Source organism: Salmo salar, chromosome 01, assembly GCF_965601325.2.
Source record: "Salmo salar chromosome 01, fSalSal1, whole genome shotgun sequence".
Taxonomy (NCBI): Eukaryota; Metazoa; Chordata; class Actinopteri; order Salmoniformes; family Salmonidae; genus Salmo; species Salmo salar.
In genome coordinates, this window is record NC_138291.1 from 22,499,929 (window position 1) to 22,520,000 (window position 20,072).

The 20,072-nt window shown below is 46.3% G+C and overlaps 1 protein-coding gene across 3 annotated transcripts in view; it reads right to left on the reverse strand.

The window, feature by feature from the left end:
• LOC106575182 (rho guanine nucleotide exchange factor TIAM2) overlaps positions 1 to 20,072 on the reverse strand; it is a 108,530-nt gene that overhangs the window by 65,736 nt on the left and 22,722 nt on the right. For 2 of the 3 annotated variants that reach the window (XM_014151838.3, XM_014151537.3), the window contains exons 2-5: positions 7,143 to 7,256; positions 5,555 to 6,718; positions 1,141 to 1,624; positions 273 to 445 (exon numbers count right to left, since the gene is read on the reverse strand). In XM_014151838.3, the coding sequence (XP_014007313.3) occupies positions 273 to 445; positions 1,141 to 1,624; positions 5,555 to 6,712 (1,815 nt within the window). In that variant the 5' untranslated portion in view covers positions 6,713 to 6,718; positions 7,143 to 7,256. Of the gene's footprint in view, positions 1 to 272; positions 446 to 1,140; positions 1,625 to 5,554; positions 6,719 to 7,142; positions 7,257 to 11,786; positions 11,905 to 20,072 lie in introns of those variants that run through there. The other variant, XM_014151621.3, reaches the window with a different exon arrangement.

A 20,072-nucleotide genomic window follows, 5' to 3' on the forward strand; every position in this document is an offset into this window, starting at 1 on the left:
ATGTGCTCATGAAGCTAACGCTAAGCTAACAACACGCTAACGCCAAGCTCATGCCACACAGGCTCTAGGATGGAGGAACCACCAGCTGGACTGAACAATATAGTTGTAGTGTGACATTTATGAACACATGAAGATTTACTGTAGCTATACAAACCTATGGAATGTTTTTTCTGAAAAAAACTATCTACAGCATATCCATCCACTTGGGGATAAATACTGTGGACATCTACATTCTGTAGTTTTGACAGTGAGTTTGAAGAGGTAGACCTCACCTGGAAGAGGTAGACATCTCCGTAGGTGTTGCTGAGACAGAAGACGTTCTCCTTCTTGGGGTGCTCAGGAATGGCCTGGACGATACAGTCCTCTGCAAACAGGGCGTAGCGCGGAGACAGCTCCTGCTCTGGAGAACCCTTACCATAGGTCTCATAGAACAACAAGGTACAACCTGGAGGAAGAGGTTGGTCATTAGAAGGAGGAAGAACACAGCTCAGAGGAATGTCCTCATAACCTGTCATTTATTTGTCTCTGCTGTTCTTCAGTCATTTACAGTAAAGTGGAAGAACGGCTGAAGGACACACACACTCTCATGCTCCTGGCATGAGGTTTATCTATTTAGCCGGTAAATGCAGCAGTAAAATTCCCTGTAAGCTTTTAGGATAGCAAAGGATCAGTGTACAGTAAATGTAATGCACAGGCTAAGTAAAGGAGATGGACTCTGCCAAGGGCACACTGTAGTCTTCCAGAAAAACCATGTGAAGAGCTGCTGCTGCCCTCTCTTTAGTGATATGTCTGGTTTTACTTCAACTTTAAATGTGATTTAAAGTTAGAAACGGACATTCCCCTCTGTCGCCCAGCTTAAATTACATTTCAGTTGATGTATTCCGCAAACAATTTAGTGGCTAGATCTACTGAACCTGAGGATGTAATGCCTCCAATGCTAAAGTTCAAGTTACACTTTGACCTTTAGTTGCCCTATAACCCTCCTCACACCTTTAACTCACCTTTCATTGTGACCAAACACATCAAGCTCAACTCCATTTCAGTGAGGTATTGAAGGTCCAATTCAATGTGTATATCGACTGGACCTTAGATCGCAAAGTCACAAACCGTCTTTCCCTCTGGCCACCCACCCCTACTCACCTTTCAGGGTGACCCAGTACTGTTTCCATTTCCTGCGTGTGACCAGTTCCAGCTTCCTGTCCTTGTGCAGGGTGAGGAGGGGTTTGAAGGAGAGCCAGCCGGCCCTGCGTACCACCCCTTGCTCCTTTTCAAAGAGCATGTCTAGCTGCTCCAGAGAGCCGCCCGCAGACTCACTGCTGCTCTCCCCCCCTTCTGTCCCTGTAGACGGGTCTCTCCTCTCACCACCTCCCCCTGCTCCTCCACTACTGCCCTGCCCCTGCCCCATCCCCGTCTCCAGCTCCTGCATGAAGTTCTCATAAATGTTCTGGTGGAGGGCGTCGCTGCTGTGGTGGAGGGCCCCTGCAGACTGGGCCCGGAAGGCCCCAACATTGCCAGGTCCGCCAGGGTACCACAGGCTGGATACCTGGGAGGGAGAGCTGGTGTCAGCTGTCAGGCCGTCCACTCCACTGTCAAAGGCCTCGCTGCCGTCCTTATACCTAGGCTCCTGGAAGGGCACAGAGATGAGAATAAGGTGAGGAGAGGGATGAAGTGAGAGTGTGAGGAGAGCTTAGGGAGAGAGGGTGGGGTGATGGGAGAGTGTGAGGAGATGGTAGAGAGAGAGGGTGGGGGGGAGACTGTGGAGTGAGAGTAGGGATGGGGGGTGAGACTGTGGTGAAGTAGGGAGAGAGGGTGGGGGGAGAGTAGAGAGAGAGGGTAGGGGGAGAGTGTGGAGTGAGAGTAGGGATGGGGGGTGAGACTGTAGTGAAGTAGGGAGAGAGGGTGGGGAGAGAGTAGGGAGAGAGGGTAGGGGGAGACTGTGGAGTGAGGGTAGGGGTGAGACTGTGGTGAAGTAGGGAGAGAGGGTAGGATGAAGTGAGAGTGAGGATTATTTTTGGCACAGAGCACGTACTGTCTCGATGCCAGAACTTTCCAGACTGAGGGAAACAAATTCCTGAGGCTGGCACCTAGGTGACTGAAGTTCTTGAGTCTGCGAGGACACCCTGGCTTCCTGATCTCAGTAGAAACACTACTTCATGTGATTGCGCTCTTTCAGGGGTAATGAAATCCCACCTGCACTCCTCTAGATTGCAACATCGATTCTCCCCTGGCAACTGGGTTGGGTGAAATTCAAAGTGTTCCAATGCCCTTCCAAAGCAACCCTTCCTCAGTCTCTCGCCGAGTCTACCCCCTCCTCTCACTGTCTGCCAACCTCTCCTTTCCTTTCCATCAACCTCTCCCTTCCTTCCCGGTCCGTCAACCTCTCCCTCCCTTCCTTCCCTGTCCGTCAACCTCTCCCTCCCTACCATCCCGGTCCGTCAACCTCTCCCTCCCTACCATCCCGGTCCGTCAACCTCTCCCTCCCTACCATCCCGGTCCGTCAACCTCTCCCTCCCTACCATCCCGGTCCGTCAACCTCTCCCTCCCTACCATCCCGGTCCGTCAACCTCTCCCTTCCTACCATCCCGGTCCGTCAACCTCTCCCTTCCTACCATCCCGGTCCGTCAACCTCTCCCTTCCTACCATCCCGGTCCGTCAACCTCTCCCTTCCTACCATCCCGGTCCGTCAACCTCTCCCTTCCTACCATCCCGGTCCGTCAACCTCTCCCTTCCTACCATCCCGGTCCGTCAACCTCTCCCTTCCTACCATCCCGGTCCGTCAACCTCTCCCTTCCTACCATCCCGGTCCGTCAACCTCTCCCTTCCATCTCGGTCCGTCAACCTCTCCCTTTCATCCCGGTCCGTCAACCTCTCCCCCTTCCATCCCGGTCCGTCAACCTCTCCCTTCCATCCCGGTCCGTCAACCTCTCCCTTCCTTCCCTGTATGTCAGTCGTACCTCCCCTACTCTTCGTCTACCCTTTTTTCCCCTTAGTATCCCATAGTCTCTGCTTTCCTTCCCAATCCCCTACCCCTCAGTCTCCCGCCTTCTCCCAAAGCTGTTTCTCATTAGAACCTGGGCCTGAGTGGCTGGCTTGGCGGGTGCAGCGCAGCGAGAGCTCTGAAGCCCAGGTGGAGGGCAATGAGAGCTGGAATTAGTCCTGATTTGGGTCGACTCGTTGAAAAGAGGCTGAGTGGCCAGACTTTGTGATATATGGTGAAATGTGGTTCATTGAGCCAATTGGAAGCTGGCGGTGATTAGGTGGCCATGGTGGAACTAGACCCAACAGAGAACTCCAAACAGGGGCAGAACCAGGCCAGTGTGGACGCCTGAATCAGCTCTGTCCTGGGCACCACAGAGTCACCAGATTGCAGAGAGACCCAATGAATGTGTCAGCATCAAGCTATAACAACTCTGAATGTCTCCAACTAAACTATACAGAGCTCAATTCGAAACATCACGCTCCAACATTTGCCCATGAAGAAGTTTGAGTCAGAACACTGAAAGAGATAATTTATCTAAAACAAATATCACTCTGCTCATTAGTACACGGTTCTGAAGCCTGGGGTTGCCCAATGCCTACAGATACAAACATTTGATGTGTGGTAGAGTTGAACGGAGAATAGGGATGTGATTGCTACTGTGATTGACCAGAGCTTGTTGGGGTGTTTCTCATGGACCTTTGAAGCTTCGCTGGGAACCTGAACAACTTCAATCACAGTCCCTCAAAAGCTCCTGTCCTTCTCATTGAAAAGGTCAATAAGTTCAATACTGCATGGACGTTGTATCCTAGGTCTCTCCCCAAACCCAACACATTGCAAGAGATTATCAGGGTTTAAGATAGGAATTAATTTAGAGTGCAAGCTCTGGCCCCAAGAGAAGTTAACCCTCTTGTGACAACGCCGGTTACGCCCAGATATTTTAGTTAGACCCTAATGCCCTAATGAACGAGCACCTATCCATTCAGCACACACTAGTGGATTGGGTCTCTGGAGAGGAGGACAGAGTGTTGAGTAGAAACCCAGAGCAGCGCCACCAAATCATAATCACCATGACGACCACATCATTAAGACTGGGGTGGGGTTTCGAAATCTTCAGCTGGGAATTAGTTTCAGTAACAGAGATTTCACAGGCTTACAGCAATTATCTTGGAATGGTTTGAAAAGCATTTTAAAGTTTACAAGAGAATTAGGGCATAATGTATGATTTAAAGCCTCAAAGTCACGGAGGGCCACGTTTCAAGCAGTTTTTAAGCTAATTTGGGAATATCTAACACATTTTTAGGAATTAACTACTTAGCCTTTGTTGCAGAAAATATGACTATGGTGATTACATTTATGGGGCTTAAATGCTCTAAATAAACTATTACAGACCCATAACACACATCTACACAAACACTCTATCCAATGATTTGGCATACAAGTCATGGTTATTCTAATACTGTACAAAACAGTCTGGTGTCATTTTACAGGTCCGGTTCTCAGCTGTCTGACCCATACTGCAACACTGACCTGCTGTACATCATACAGACCTGCTGTCAACTGGTAGATAACATCTATTTTCAACCACTCACACAATATCTCAATGAAATACACAGATGAGCTTGTACACTAGAGAAAAAATAAAATAAAAATAAAATTTAAACAAAAAAAATCGCTGTTTCAATCTCCACTGTGCAACAACAATCATCAGGACCCAAACTGGAGGATATCGTCTGATCATAACAATGCAATCAACAGCAAATGATATACAATGGGGCGATGCTTCCAACACAGGTCATTCTACATATTCCTTTCATTGGCATGATGTTGCTAAAAACACTAAACTGACATGACCTCTTGTACCCACCCAGACGTAGTCATGGAATCTGCAGACCCCTTGGCTTTTCATCCTTCCTCTCCTTCCCTATGTTTCATGCCTTATTCTCCGGTAGACGACTGCATCTCTACTCCCTACACAATGCACCATCCGCTTCCCAAATTTCATTCCGCGGTACCCTGTGGTTCCCTGTACTCAGACAGCTGGTATTGTGGTACTCGGGATCGGGGACAACGTTGTGTTCCTGGCGAGACGACACTGACCAGTAACAGTCCCCAGCCAAGTAACTGTCAGAGAGTTGCTTCCTCTGTGCCAAGCACTGGGAGACTCCAGAGTCATCATATTCTCCTGTGGAGCCAAGGAGCTGCAGACAATCACATCTCAAAACAGGGAAATTCCTAAAGAGATTAGACACACCTGATGCAGCTAAAGCAGTACCTCTATTACAGATTGACCACTAGAAATATGCTATGGCTACAGACCTAACTGCAAACACGCTGTAGGCCTACGGGTTGTACATACCAAGCCATTTGATTTGATTAGATTTTTGATGAAGATAGGGATAGGGTGTAACCTGAGCGGAAGCGTTTCCTTGCCACTGGCTCGGTTTGCTCATTGTTTAGAACTTTGTGACACTTTGTGACAAATGTTTCTGTTAAAAAATATAACACATTTCATAGATTGTAGATCAGGGTCCCAGTGCTCAAACACAGACAACCCCAGATGACAAGCCCACTCACCTGTGTCTTCCTCTTCTTCCTGCTGAGACTTCCAGTCCAGTCGCTGAGGCGCCTCATGCGGCTCCTGACAGAGCCAGAGCCCTTCTTCAGGGTGGAGACCTCTCCATTAGGCTGGGCCTTACGGCAGGGCAGGGTGTAGGATGAGTACTGCGGGGCCTCTGGACACTGCTCCTCAGCAGGCACGTCCAGGGCCGAAACAAAGGAGGCCCGGTGCTGGATGTGATGGGAGTGAAGAGGGGATTCCCTGTACTGAGCCGACAGGTCCTTAGCTGTGGGGAAGGTGGCAGCCATACTGGGGTCCCTGTAGAGATCTGAGATGGACACAGGGGGAGACTGCTGGCCAAAGGCCTCCAACTGGTCGGCCCTACGGTTTCCCATAGACCTACTGGAGGAAAAGGACTGGTCCTGGTCGCAGAGCTCCGCGCTGGGCCCCCAGGGCGAGTCGTACCAAGAGCCCTCTGAGCTCAGCGAGCTGCCCTTGCTAGTCCTGGCGGTGGAGGTTGAGGCAGGCTGCGGAGCACCATGGTGGGCCTCAGGCCTGCTGCTGCCAGGCAGACTGGAGGTGGACTCCAGGGTCGGGGAGAACTTGAGCAGCTGCACTGGCCCAGATGCCTCATCTAGCAGCAGACCACTGTTAGTGTTGGTGAACTCCACCCTCAGACTACCATCCTTCTTGATGACCACCCTGGGACTGCTCTGCTCCTCAAGCCCCTCATCCCCCTCTCCTCGCATCCCCTCTGGGGTCCTGTGTCCGTTCAGAGCATAGTCGTTCAGATCCCCTGATGCTCTACTGTACAGGCTTCCCCTGCCCTCATATGGGCAGCATCTATTCTCAGCTGGGAGGTGTGAGCGGCCTCTTGGTGGGGAGCCATGCCAGAGATGGCAGTTTGGACTGCCCTTCACCCCCTTGGTGACGTAATCATAGTGTCTGGAGACGTACGGCTCTCCTCTCCTCTGCAGGGGGGAGAGGCATCCTCGACCAACAGCCCTGGCCTTGTACCCCGAGCCCCCCGGCCCACCTTTCCACCACGTATGGGGGGACAGAACCTCTTCTTTGGTTGAGCGAAACTTTAGTGAGTAGGGCTTTTGTTTCCCTGGGAAGATTAAGCTGGTGCCCTTGGACCCCTGAATGCTGTACTGGCTCTCAGAGTTTCCCATTGCGATCTGGAAGACAAAAGAGACTCAGGATGAAAAAGTCTAATAATTACAAAGACATCCTGTTCTTCTCATTTTACTCCTTTTCCAGGAAAGGTACCAAGGCGGCGGTATCACCAGTGTGACCAACAAGCTTTAAGCCTTCATGGCTGTTATGTGTGATGGAAATGAATCAAAGAACTCTAGAGTGCGGTTTGAGGCATGTAGTGGCTTGGTTTGACATCGGTTTGTCAACTGTAATATGTTACTGAAGGCAGCTATGGCGCACTTGCTGTGATTTCATTGCATATTTGGTATAGTTGGCAATACTACATTAGCGTTAGCCTAACATTTTCCACTCCCTGCACCACTTAAACGACACTTACCTACAATCACTACCACTTATAAAAGCACTGTTAATAATCTCTGATAGGAGACAGAATCTGAGACTCACCTGTGTGTTCTAAAGTCTCAGTCTTGCCTCAGAGTTCCTTCAGTGGGCATGGTGGTCCTGGATTCCTCTGCTCTCAGGCGACCCTCTCTCCTCCTGCTGCACAGCCAGGACCATCTGAGGGACACACAAAGGAGAGCGGTTGGGTTAGGTAGCTATTGGGTTATCACTATGGAAGCACAGCTCTGTTAACTGCCTGTGACAACCCCCAATGTTTGATAACATGTGTTGCAATTAGGGCTGAGTCATAATCTGGTGTTCAGTAGAGCTTTGGGATTTTAGTGGTTAAGAAGAGGACACCCAGCCAATGATCAGAGGACTACTTTCCATTAAGGTTTCTGAGGAACAGATTCACTTTGCAAAATCCACAATGTCTGTTTACAAGAGGAACACCACCACATGGCTACTGTACCTCATCCGAAGAGAGGACATTCTTGGTATACTAAAATTGAATTACAACTACAAGCTTTCCCTGTCAAAGGCATATACAGTACAGAAATACAGTGCTTCCATGTGTTAGGCTCAAACCTGCACCAGGTTTCCATCCCAGTGATCCTGAAGGAGTCAGCCCAGGTGTGTCTCTGCTGTGCCACTCTGTCTCCATGACTACTGTAGAAACTCACTCCTCTCCTCTGACTCAAAACCCCTTTTATATTCCTCTCCAACCTAAACATTACTCACATTTTTCCTACTCTGCAGAACTCAATGACGTCTTCTTTGATCGGTTGGAAAAGTTTTTGAAAGCCTGCTACAGTTTGCCCTGCTGTTTATTTTTAAACACTGGAATTCCAGCCTTTTCTTTGCTTCCCGCTGCCAAATTTGTCCAGGGGCGGATTCCAAATAACAGAAACTGCTGGAGAGCGTTCTTACTGTAGCTGTGGGCTCAGCGGAAGAAAGAGCACAACCCTTGCAGTATATAACCCTTCCACATGCATGTAGCTCACGCTCCAGGAAAGCATTCACATGATACCCATCCTCTACTGGTGCAGCAGCAGCCCACGTAGAGCATGTGAGAGGCCAGGCCATAGTGTAAATACCCTGGGGATTAACTGATCTGTGGCATTACCTCTCCTTCTTACTGCACCTTGACTTTCAAGACCTTCGAGAGGCACAAGATAAGAGTCTGCTGAATGACTAGATGTTCTGTACTGTAGCATATAGGCTGAGGGTAATAAGGAATCCACAGCTCCGGCTTGAGAGTAAAGGAGATCTGTAGCATAAGTGTGATGTCACAGTCACACAAACTTGTTTTGTTTGGTACCTGTGACCTTCCCAATGTGGTCAGAGGGACAAATAGCACCATGTTAAAGGAAATGAAGCCTTGGTTGTGAGAATTTATTCTATCAAGCTTCTACGAAATGGGTCAGGCACAAGGAAAACAGTTTAGCCAAGTTTGTTTTTAGTCCTGACCTAATACAAACTGCTGCTAGCCTTCACCAGCTATAGCTGTTCCCACATCTTGTAGAACCACTACACAGATCATGAAATTGACATAGGTCATGCAGTAATAAGATTAAAGCATCTATTCCCTATAGATAAAGATGTAGGATCTTCATTTGATCATTATTTTGTTGATGAGAATTTGCAAACTTGTAGTGTATTGAAGGATTAAAAAGGCTTCTAAAGTTTTTAATTTCAACAAACACATTTCAGACTTGATTTTGCCCTAACGTAAAATGTATCAATCCCCACAAAAAAATATCCATTAATTATAATCCAGAAATCCTGACAGAAAGTGTTTAGGGTTGCCAAGTCAAAGACCTCTAGCTCTGACAGATACAGTTAGAAGGGTTGTCAAGTCAAAGACCTCTAGCTCTGACAGATACAGTTAGAAGGGTTGTCAAGTCAAAGACCTCTAGCTCTGACAGATACAGTTAGAAGGGTTGTCAAGTCAAAGACCTCTAGCTCTGACAGATACAGTTAGAAGGGTTGCCAAGTCAAAGACCTCTAGCTCTGACAGATACAGTTAGAAGGGTTGCTAAGTTGAAGCCCTCTGGCAGCTAGAGTTCCCAGGGTTGCCGAGTTAAGGCCAGAGGACACGTGTCCAAGGTTAAGAGCCATCAGAGGTCATGAGTGCCTGGTCGACTGCAGTTGGCCGACCCACTAGGCTAATAGTCCCTGGCCTGTCCTCCACAGTGTTCCGTGTCTGTGGGAAAACCGGAGCATCATCTCTCACGGCCAGGTTTACCATCCATCTGCCGTAGTCGCCACATCTACCCCCTCCCAACCTTCTGACTCTGATTAGCTTTCACAAAGATTAGCCCCTCGAAGCTAAAGAGTTTGAAGCAGGGAAATTGCTCCACATTGCTCAAAATGCATATGTAGAAACCAAACAAAGCTCTTTAGGAGAAAATAGACAAATTCCTCTGGCGTGCTACAGGAGTCACAATGGCTGCTTCCAGTTCCTTTCACTGCTAGTTCTGACACAGAGCCAACTTCTGACTGAGCTTTTCAAACTTGCAGCCTTCCTTTGCCTGAATAAAAGCAAAGGCACAAGCACACTCATATTCTCGTAGACGTCAGCCTTGTGCTGTGGGCTGAACTGGAACTTTATTACAGTTTTGGGGGAGGGGACCACGTCTTCCTTGACCACAACACTGAACCCCTGCCTGCAGCCCTGTGCCTCTCAATAGCCTCTACACTGTAGGCCATCTGTTCTGGAGCAAAGAGAGCTCACCCTCCCCTATTCTCCGCTAGCACCATGTGACCTGGCATTCTCCTGCTAATGCCCCTGGATGACTCCTACAACCTCTCTCTGTTTAGTCTGACATCGTGTCTCAGGGATGGAGCCTTGGGCCATGTCAGTGAGGACACACTTCCACAGGGTATAAACACTGCATAGTTGTGTTGTAGAGAGGGTGGGGGGGTGTAGTAGTGGGGTGTCTATATCATGAGCAAACTGCATGTCCTTGTGACTGACACACACACACACACACACACACACACACACACACACACACACACACACACACACACACACACACACACACACACACACAAAAAGGCCAACAAGGCCAAGTCTATATTAGACAGTACACACAGGGTTGCATATTGAGCCATGTTGAGGTTGTCTGTGAAAAACACTCTTGTCCTTGAAGGTAAACTTGAGGATCAAAGCCTCAAACCCCTTGACACAGCAGTGTGAAACATGGGGCTGGGTTGGGCCATCCCTGGAGCATGCAGCCCCAGCCTCAGCACTACAATTCCATGCTAGTGCACTTTTTTTACCCGGTAAACTACAGAACCCTGGAGATCAGGAACCACTAGCTGTGCATTTCTGGGCTAGCCATAAGTGGACACTGAATCTCGTAGTAAAAGAAAAATCCCACCATGAAATTAAGAATTCGTCTGCATAGCCCTTTCAGTGGAAATGATCAATCCATCAAACACAGAAAGACATCTTGGTTTTGGCTTCAATCTGACATTAAGTAAACTAGAACAATAAACAGGTAAAACTATTGTCTCATTAATCATTTCGAAGGTTTCAGGTCTCAAACTTCATTGTTCCCTCAGACCCATAACGTCATCTAGTATTATCATTCATTATCCAGTTCTCCCTGATGTTACCTTCCTTCTGTCAAATCAGTACCCACAGGACTCCTCCCTTATCACCTTCCTATGGCACAGAGCCTCAGCCTAATACCTAGCTGACTCTTAAAGGAGCAGTACGGTATACTCTAGCCACAGCTGCTAGCAGTAGAACACTGTCTGAGAGTGAGACCCACTTTACAAGACAAGTCCCCACAGACTGATAACAACAGGAGTTAAACAAAAGTCAATAGACTGTTGTTGTAAGACAGAGAGATGTTTTTGCCTGAGCTCTGTCATACAGGCTGGATATTACATAGGATCCTGTGGCCATTCAGTTATGAGGAGGAAATAAAAGGCCATGGATCATAGAGTGAAGGCATACAGTATATTACAGTATGGTAGATTATACTGTATTGCCAAAGCCACTGAGCATCAAACTGCTTGTTAGTGTCCTTTGGAATATTTCATTATAAAGTCCGTCAACGGGCTCTGAACCAAGAATGACATGGCGCCCTATGAGCGATTTACAGAGATATATGTGTTAGCCATTTCAGAATCAGACAAATGCCAACAGAGTCAAAACATTTTTAAATAACATCCTAAACAGTGGAGCACTGATTATACCAAATGTACTGTTGCCAATTTTACCATAGGATCTAAATCATTGGCGATAAGACAGACCAAAAACACCACATTGAATGTAAAGAATCCATCGTAGTAAACTGCTGCAATAATCAGTCCATCTGACTCTGTTGTGACTGAATTTAATGCTAACAGTGAAACAAACAGTGAGCTGACAGCGAGGTCCCCTGTGGGAGAAAAGGCTCACCTTTTCACAAAATCAACCTGGCTGGGGTCTAGGCTACTATACAGAGCTAGTTAAACACTACAGCAGGGAACATGCCTGTGATTACTGCTAGAACCAACATCCCTAAACAATAGATGCAAAGTTCAAGTCGCTTGTACACAAAGAAAGCACCAAACACACAGACCTGTCTAAACCTGAACAACTGGATAGAAGACAACCATAGTAAAGTTTCTTCTGCTTTATCTTAAATCCTGGAAACAGAGGAAACACAGGGAAGGATGAAATAGAGAGACAAAAACCTCCCTTACCTCTGTCCAAAGCTTTCATCTAAAAGCTCTTTGAAGAGCAAGCAAGGAGAATCTAGAGCTCTCTGATCTTAAAGTGGATTCAACCAAGTCAGCCTGCCGGTCTTAAAGTGACAGTCACACACACACACACACACACACTGACTGACTCACACACTGACTGACTCACACACTGACTGAGGCACATGTGGAAACTCCCTCTCCCTCAACCAGCTTCTAGGCACAGCGAATTGTAATCCTCCAGGGTAACGCGGGGCGACAGAGAATGGTGAGGAGGAGAGGAAAAAGTGAAAGTGCTCAAGCCAGCCTCACTCACTCTCCAGGTGGAAGTTAGGACCAGATATGTTTTATGTAGTATAGGAACTACTACACCCTCAGTGTTGTATCTCCTTTCTGCTGCTTTTCCATTGGGCAAAGTGGAGGATGCAGGAGCTTTTTATTTTTATTTTTGAAAGCCATTTTCCATGGGCACTAGATATGATTGGGCGAGACAAGTTGGCGTATGACTGCATAATGCCTGGGATGGACCAGGGAATGCTGCTATGTCTGGGGTTCTTGTCTGACACAACATACCACAATGACCCCAAGAGAGCACTGTGAGAGAGCACTGTGAGAGAGAACTGTGAGAGAGAACTGTGAGAGAGCACTGTGAGAGAGCACTGTGAGAGAGCACTGTGAGAGAGCACTGTGAGAGAGCACTGTGAGAGAGCACTGTGAGAGAGCACTGTGAGAGAGCACTGTGAAGCCAGGCTGAGGAGATCACTTCAGACAGACAGACAGACACAGAGACAGAGACAGACAGTTGTTTATTTCACTTTTGTGTATTATCTATTTCACTTGCTTTGGCAATGTAAACATATGTTTCCCATGCCAATAAAGCCCCTTAAATTTAAATTGAGAGAGTGAGAGAGTATAGTAGAGAGAGAAAGCTAGAAAGACTAAGGGCTGGATTAAGAGAGTGCGAAGAGAGCCAGAAGGCCAGATCTGTATCCATTTTAAAAAGCTAATTAAGGTGAATGAGAAAAGGCAGAGACACAAGTCCACATGCATTCCCTGGAATTAACATCTCTGAAACGCAGACCAAATGTTATGCTTTCCCGGCGGGTCCAAATTGTGACCACCTTTCTAAAAACACACATGCTCCTTTATGGCACATGCTAGTGGTTACACAGAACCTTCATTCAAACTGGCCCATTGACAAAGCCACAGCACAGCAGGGCCAGTTGCTGGTCTGAAGTATGCCAGACAATTCCAAAAGGTGGTTCTTTTCCCCTCCAGGGTTTTGTGAGTCAGTCCTCTAAGTCCTAACTTAAGAGTGAAAATCTGGTGCTCAAAACAATTTCATTGCTAAGATTAAACTGAACAGGATGTGTCTACAAATTGATTTACAGGTAATTAAACATGTTTATGTTTATCACGAACAATATAAAAGACTGAAACATCTTAAAACCTGTCTGGGATAGGGGGCAGTATTTTCACGGCCGGATAAAAAACGTGCCCAAATTAAACTGCCTGCTACTCAGGCTCAGAAGGTAGGATATGCATATTATTAGTAGATTTGGATAGAAAACACTCTGAAGTTTCTAAAACTGTTTGAATGATGTCTGTGAGTATAACAGAACTCATATGGCAGGCAAAAACCTGAGAAAAATCCAACAAGGAAGTGTGGAAATCTGAGGCTTGTAGTTTTTCAAGTGAATCCCTATCCAGTACACAGTGACTTAGGGTTCATTTTGCACTTCCTAATGCTTCCACTAGATGTCAACAGTCTTTAGAACGTTGTTTCATGCTTCTACTGTGAATATGGAGCGAACAAGAGGGCCTGGAAGTTGATGAGTGAGGAAATGACATGAGCTCAGAGGCGCGCACTCACGTGAGTGTGAGCTGTGTTCCTTTTCTTTTCTGAAGACATTGGAATTGTCCGGTTGGAATATTACTGAAGATTTATGTTAAAAACATCCTAAAGATTGATGCTATACATCGTTTGACATATTTCTACGAACGTAAATATAACTTTTTTTGACTTTTCGTCGTGACATTTTCGCGCGCTTCCTGCATTTGGAGTAGTGGACTGAACGCGCAAACAAAAAGGAGGTATTTGGACATAAATGGACTTTATCGAACAAAACAAACATTTATTGTGGACCTGGGATTCCTGGGAGTGCATTCTGATGAAGATCATCAAAGGTAAGTGAATATTTATAATATTATTTCTGAGTTTTATTGACTCCACATAATGGCGGGTTTGGTTTCGTGTCTGAACGCTGTACTCAGATTATTGCAAAGTGTGCTTTCGCTGTAAAGTTTTTTTTAAATCTGACACAGCGGTTGCATTAAGAAGAAGTGTATCTATAATTCTTTGAATTACAGTTTAATATTTTATCAACGTTTATGATGAGTATTTCTGTAAATTGATGTGCTCATTCACCGGAAGTTTTGGGAGGCAAAGCATTTCTGAGCATTACACGCCAATGTAAAATGGGTTTTTTGGATATAAATATGAACTTTATCGAGCAAAACATACATGTATTGTGTAACATGAAGTCCTATGAGTGCCATCTGATGAAGATCATCAAAGGTTAGTGATTAATTTTAGCTGTAATTCTGTTTTTTTGTGACGCCTCTCCTTGCTTGGAAAATGTCTGTGTGGTTTTTCTTGTCAAGGTGATGTCCTAACATAATCTAATGCTATGCTTTCACCGTAAAGCCTTTTTGACATCGGACAATGTGGTTGGATTAACGAGAAGTGTATCTTTAAAAGGGGATATAATAGTTGTATGTTTGAGAAAATTGAATTATGAGATTTTTGTTGTTTTGAATTTGGCGCCCTGCTATTTCACTGGCTGTTGAATAGTGTGTCCCGCAGGTGGGACGGTCACGTCCCACATATCCCAGAGAGGTTAAATAAAAAAATACAAATCTTGGGCTGAAAGAAACACTACAACAGCACATTTTATAGACTCACACAAAAGGTCACACTTAGAAGCCGAACTATACGGTTGCTTATAAAATGGAAAATTATATATACCTTTTTCTTTAAGATCACATACACCTACTGTACCTGTAATTGCTATGTGGTTATTCCATGACACAGAGGTTCTACTGAGACCCAATAGAGGGGGCTGTTTTCATGGTCCTCCCTGCTCTCTGACCATAGTCAACCTCCAAATCATTTACTTGAGACAAATCCAAATGAATGTGAGCGGATTAGTTAAAAGCTTACAAACAACATAATAATACAAAGCAATATCCACTACTCACACTTATAGTTGGCCCATTATCCATGCAGTGCTTGAAGAGCGGATGTAAAAGAATAGGCTGTTCTTGGCTGGCTGCATGGGCAAATGGAGTCAAGTTCACAATGTTGGCAACAATAAGAGCAACATTCAGAGGGTCCAAAACAACATTGTCAGAAGCATAATGGCCTCCGTGGCCTAGTCTGGGAAATCTCAAAAGCTTTACCAACACACACTTTCAGAGGCAGAGAAACATATATAGATAGATGATTGGATAGACAGAGAGACAGAGAGAGACAGACACAGAGAGAGAGAGAGAGAGAGAGAGACAGACACAGAGAGAGCACACAGTGGCAGAATACCTGACCACTGTGACTGACCCAAAATTAAGGAAAGCTTTGACTATGTACAGAGTGAGCATAGCCTTGCTTCTCTTGAGAGCCAGGTCTGCCTATGTGCACACTGCCCACAAAATGAGGTGGAAACTGAGCTGCACATCCTAACCTCCTGCCAAATGTATGACCAGTCACAACACACATTCAGAAGCATAGAAGCATGAAGAAAAGGAAGGGAGAGAGAGAAAGATGAGAGGTGTTATACATATTCATACAGAGCAGGTGTTGGGTAATTCAATGGAGCACAATGAATGGACTGACCCTAATTAAGCTCATTTAAAAGGCGGAATGAGCTCTGAGGGGCCAGGATCCAATCAGGGGATAATCTCTCCCTCTCTGCCAGGAGCCTCATGTAACATACATCTACATGGCATTTGGGCTGACTCCTACTCAGCACCCTGACAGATAAAGTACTTGAAAGAGCGGAGGCACATTGTAGTACATAATGATAGTAATGAACTACATTTATATGGCGCTCTTCACTACAGGTCTAAAAGCCCTTCACATGGCCCTAGCTTTGCGAATGCGAGGCTGGGAAAGTATGAGGGTGGTACAGGGTTCAGAGAGAGTGCACTGGGGTTGAGGTTTGGTGGGTTTACACACACCTCCCTGATAATACAATCTACGATACCCCTCAGCCCCTGATAGCCTCTACCATTCAGTCACCTCCCTCAGTAAGAGGAGACAGACACCACACGGCCAACCTTTACCACTCCCACTCAATATTGATAGCCATCCTCAGATAGTCAATTTCCCCCTCCACACCTCCTCTCCTCCCATACCTCTCTATGTTTATCATAGTAAAACCAACACGTGACCATAAAGACGCTGCTCATTTCCACTCCCATCTTGCCCCCTAGACTGAGACTTTACAATGCACTACTGTTGTCTCCTTGTCCAAACTGATTCATGAACCATATTTCTTTCACCAATTCAAATATCCCAGGAGATATGACATAGTAAAAAGGGAGACACTTAATTTAGGGGATTGTGTAATGGCAGTTCATGAAAATGTGTATGAAATGAATATTGTCTAATCCTCCCTCCATTAATCTGCTTGACACTGAACCCCATGGGACACACCCAAAGATAGTGGAAAGAGAGAGAGACAGAGAAAGAAAGACAGCGAGAGAGAAATGTGAAAAAGGGGAGAGAGAGAAGTTAACTCATCATGCTAATGTAATAACCCAGTGTCTCCCCAACACTTTGACAGATGCATTCTGGTAGCTGGGTGCTGTTTTTAACTTGATGCCATTGATTATCTAGCTCATAGGGGAATAGAGTAGCAACACCCAGCAGGACTGTAATATTCACAACAAACTCTGTGGATAAGAATTACAGCATTTTGAGAGAGGGATGGAGGTAGGGGGGGAAGAGATGAAGAGAGAGTGGTGGAATCCAGACACAGCATGTCAGTGACCCAGGGTCAAATGTTAGAGGTCAGAAGGGTATACTACAAAGCAGCATCAATGAGTCAGCCAGCTAACTTGCCCAAATATTCTGAAAACACAATGAACCAGAAAATCCGTAGTTATTTTTGGTTGTTTCACAAATTTAGGTGGCTAAATGGCGTCAGCATGGAAGTCTCTACTCTATAGATCCAAATCTACAAAAAAAATGTTGAGACAATCTCTCTAAAGTGGAAGAAGCTAAAACCCAGAGAATTCTACGATCAAAAGGCATCACATTGTCCCTCTCTCTTTAATGCCATACTGTGAACTCGATTTCTCCTGTTGGCAGTCTGGCAGTTCTCCTCAGTTCTACCAAAGTGGAGGCTGTCAGGCAGTACCACCCGATCGACAGCCAGATCAAACACCTTTGTCAAGTTCCCCGTCAGAACCAGCCCCAGTGGAAGCGTTCTACAAAGACTGTCTAGCTCTTTGTATGTCAGAGACGTCTAGCTCCAGAACTCCAAGGTAGCCTGAGTGTTTTACTCCCCACTGACAGAGACGTTAACAGACCCAAAGTCAGAGCTGGGAGTAAACAGCACATCTACTGCCATGTTCATTGGAGAGAGAACCCTGTGATCTTTCCAGGAGTGTTACTCTCCATGGCTCCTGTCAGCAGTCTGTGTGTGTGTGTGTGCACGTGCGTGCATGCGTGCGTGTACCAGAGCGGTAAATGCTGTGAATGCTGATTGCATTGAAAATCCACACCTTCAAAGTCGCAGGGATATCAATCAGTGACAGCTAGGTCAGACAACCCTGGCCATAGATCAAAACAAGCTGTGAGTGTGTGTGCCATGTGTGTGTGAAAAGTTTTCCTTGCACAGGTTTAACCCCCAAAACAACCTTTCTCTGTCCACTAGGCAGCTTAATGAGCACTGGAGCTGATGGAACGTTGATGTGCACCTGTCGTTCTCCAGCAGTGGGACAGACGACACTCAGACGCTCAGAGGAGAAGCTGCAACATGTTTTACTCTCATAATCTGTGGGTTGTAAAATACACACTTTCATCTGCAACAGGAGTATTCAACTCTTAAAATGTCAGTTAGCTTAAATCAAAACCATAATCTCTCTCAGGTCTTTTGTCCAAGGCTCTCCATGGCAGTCCATTCCGGGCAGAGATGTGGGCCCTGGGGGCAGAGGTTTATGTCTCAGATGATCTGACATCCCTCCCATGGGTAAACAGTCGAGCAACAGGCTCTGACTGCCAGAGGACCAGATAAGACTCTTGGAGGGTCCCAGGGAAACGGGTCCCCACCCAGCACTGTGGGTCCAGCCCAGGAAGACACGGCATGGCCGCCAATCATGCCAGTTTCCTCCTCAACAGGGAGAAAGTGAGATAGAGTGAAACAGAGACTGCAGCAGATTTTCACACCTGTCAGGTCAGTTTTTCTTCAAATCCTCAAGGTCAATGCTTTAAATATATGCAGCCGTATCCCCAGCCCCCACAACCATCCCTCTGCAACCCCCTCTCTTCCCTCCTATACTGTCACACATGAGTGGTGTGCTGGTGGGGGTGTCTAAAGTGTGTTCTCTGGTCTTTAAATTGAATCAGGTTGACTGGGTGTCCTGTGTATGCTGCACGGTCATCTGTCACCTCCTCTGGTGGGAGAGAGACTATTACAATCAGCTCTCTGCTCACTCACTCATTAACATAGTGGTGTGTACCCTACAGCAGCACACAGGCTAGGAGACAGATCACAAAGCCATGGTGATCCATCAGACACATTTACCAAAGGAGAACAAAAACAGGTCAGGGAGACACTGGAGAGGTCAATATAGTCACTGGAGGATTCACTAACAAGGATTGAGAGCTTCTGGAATTGACTGGATACACACCAAGGTAATTATAACACACATACTGACATAGGAATGCACATATATACACATCGTTACCATTGTGTTCACCATCCTATAATATAAAGAGATGTAAAACGATAAATTCACAAATCAATTAATTGACGGCTTGAAAGACAATGTTAATCGTTAAGAGTGTATCAGGCTTAAGTTAGTGTAATAAGTTATCAATAAACTGCTCCTCATTTATCTGGGCTAGCAGGGCAGACCACCAAGCCTTTGTCCCAGCTGAGAGCCAGCCACACTGGCTCACAATGGCGCAGGGATGTCCAAAGACTCTGCAGATGCTGTGTGTGTGTGTGTGTGTGTGTGTGTGTGTGTGTGTGTGTGTGTGTGTGTGTGTGTGTGTGTGTGTGTGTGTGTGTGTGTGTGTGTGTGTGTGTAGCTCATCCATCACTGCCAGAGAAATTCATTATCCCCTCTACATTCTTGACACCAGGGGGTTGCCCTTGCGGTCTTCCCCATAGTAACTGCCTCTCTCCAAGCTGAGAGCAGCACCCGTTGCCCTGGACCCAGTTTCACACATCCAGACCAGGGCCTAGAACCATCCCTGAGAAGGTTTGGCAGCATGCGGGGCTGTGGGACTAGAATCCTGGAGGACAAGTTGACGTTAATGATGATAAGTTAACTGTTCCAGCTCCACTGTACCAAGAGGATCCAAATGTTACCGATATGGCTCCAGTTGGCAGGTTTCAGTTCTCCTTATTACGGAAAAGCATCACCATTCTGGCTCCAAATAAAGCCAAAGTCAAGTCACACAGACAATGAATCACTCAATTCACTCTTTGATCCAATTTGTGACCACTGGCTAGATCGTAAGGTCCCCAGAGGCACCAGGTTATATGACAGGGACACACCAGCAGATTGTGTATAATTGAATTGAATGAATCAAAAATGTGAATTGATAAATATATGAATAAAAATGAAAAGTAGGGCAAAGGCAATGACAGAGTCAAACTCCCAGAACCTGCCATGTCTGCATTACGTTGTCTCAGGCCTACATAAACATGGGCAGCTAACTGTGGCTGTTCCACATGCATGTAATGTAACACACTTCAGGTGACCTCAGTGGAGGGGGCTAGGCTGTAGCTAGATGGCTGGCTGGATAGACACGCTCAGGGTCTACATCAGAGTCATGTAAACAAAAGGCCCTTTACAACATAAACCATCCATCACGACTAATCTAAGCTGTTTAGATAGCACGCCATGACGTGCTGAACCTGGTCTATACCACTACTGGAATACACCCCCCCCCAAAATGAGTAGACGTCATACAGTAATACGGTGTAGTAATAACTCTGTCCCAGCCAGGAGCCAGCCAGACACACAGAAAGGTCATGGAAATCTCCACTGTAG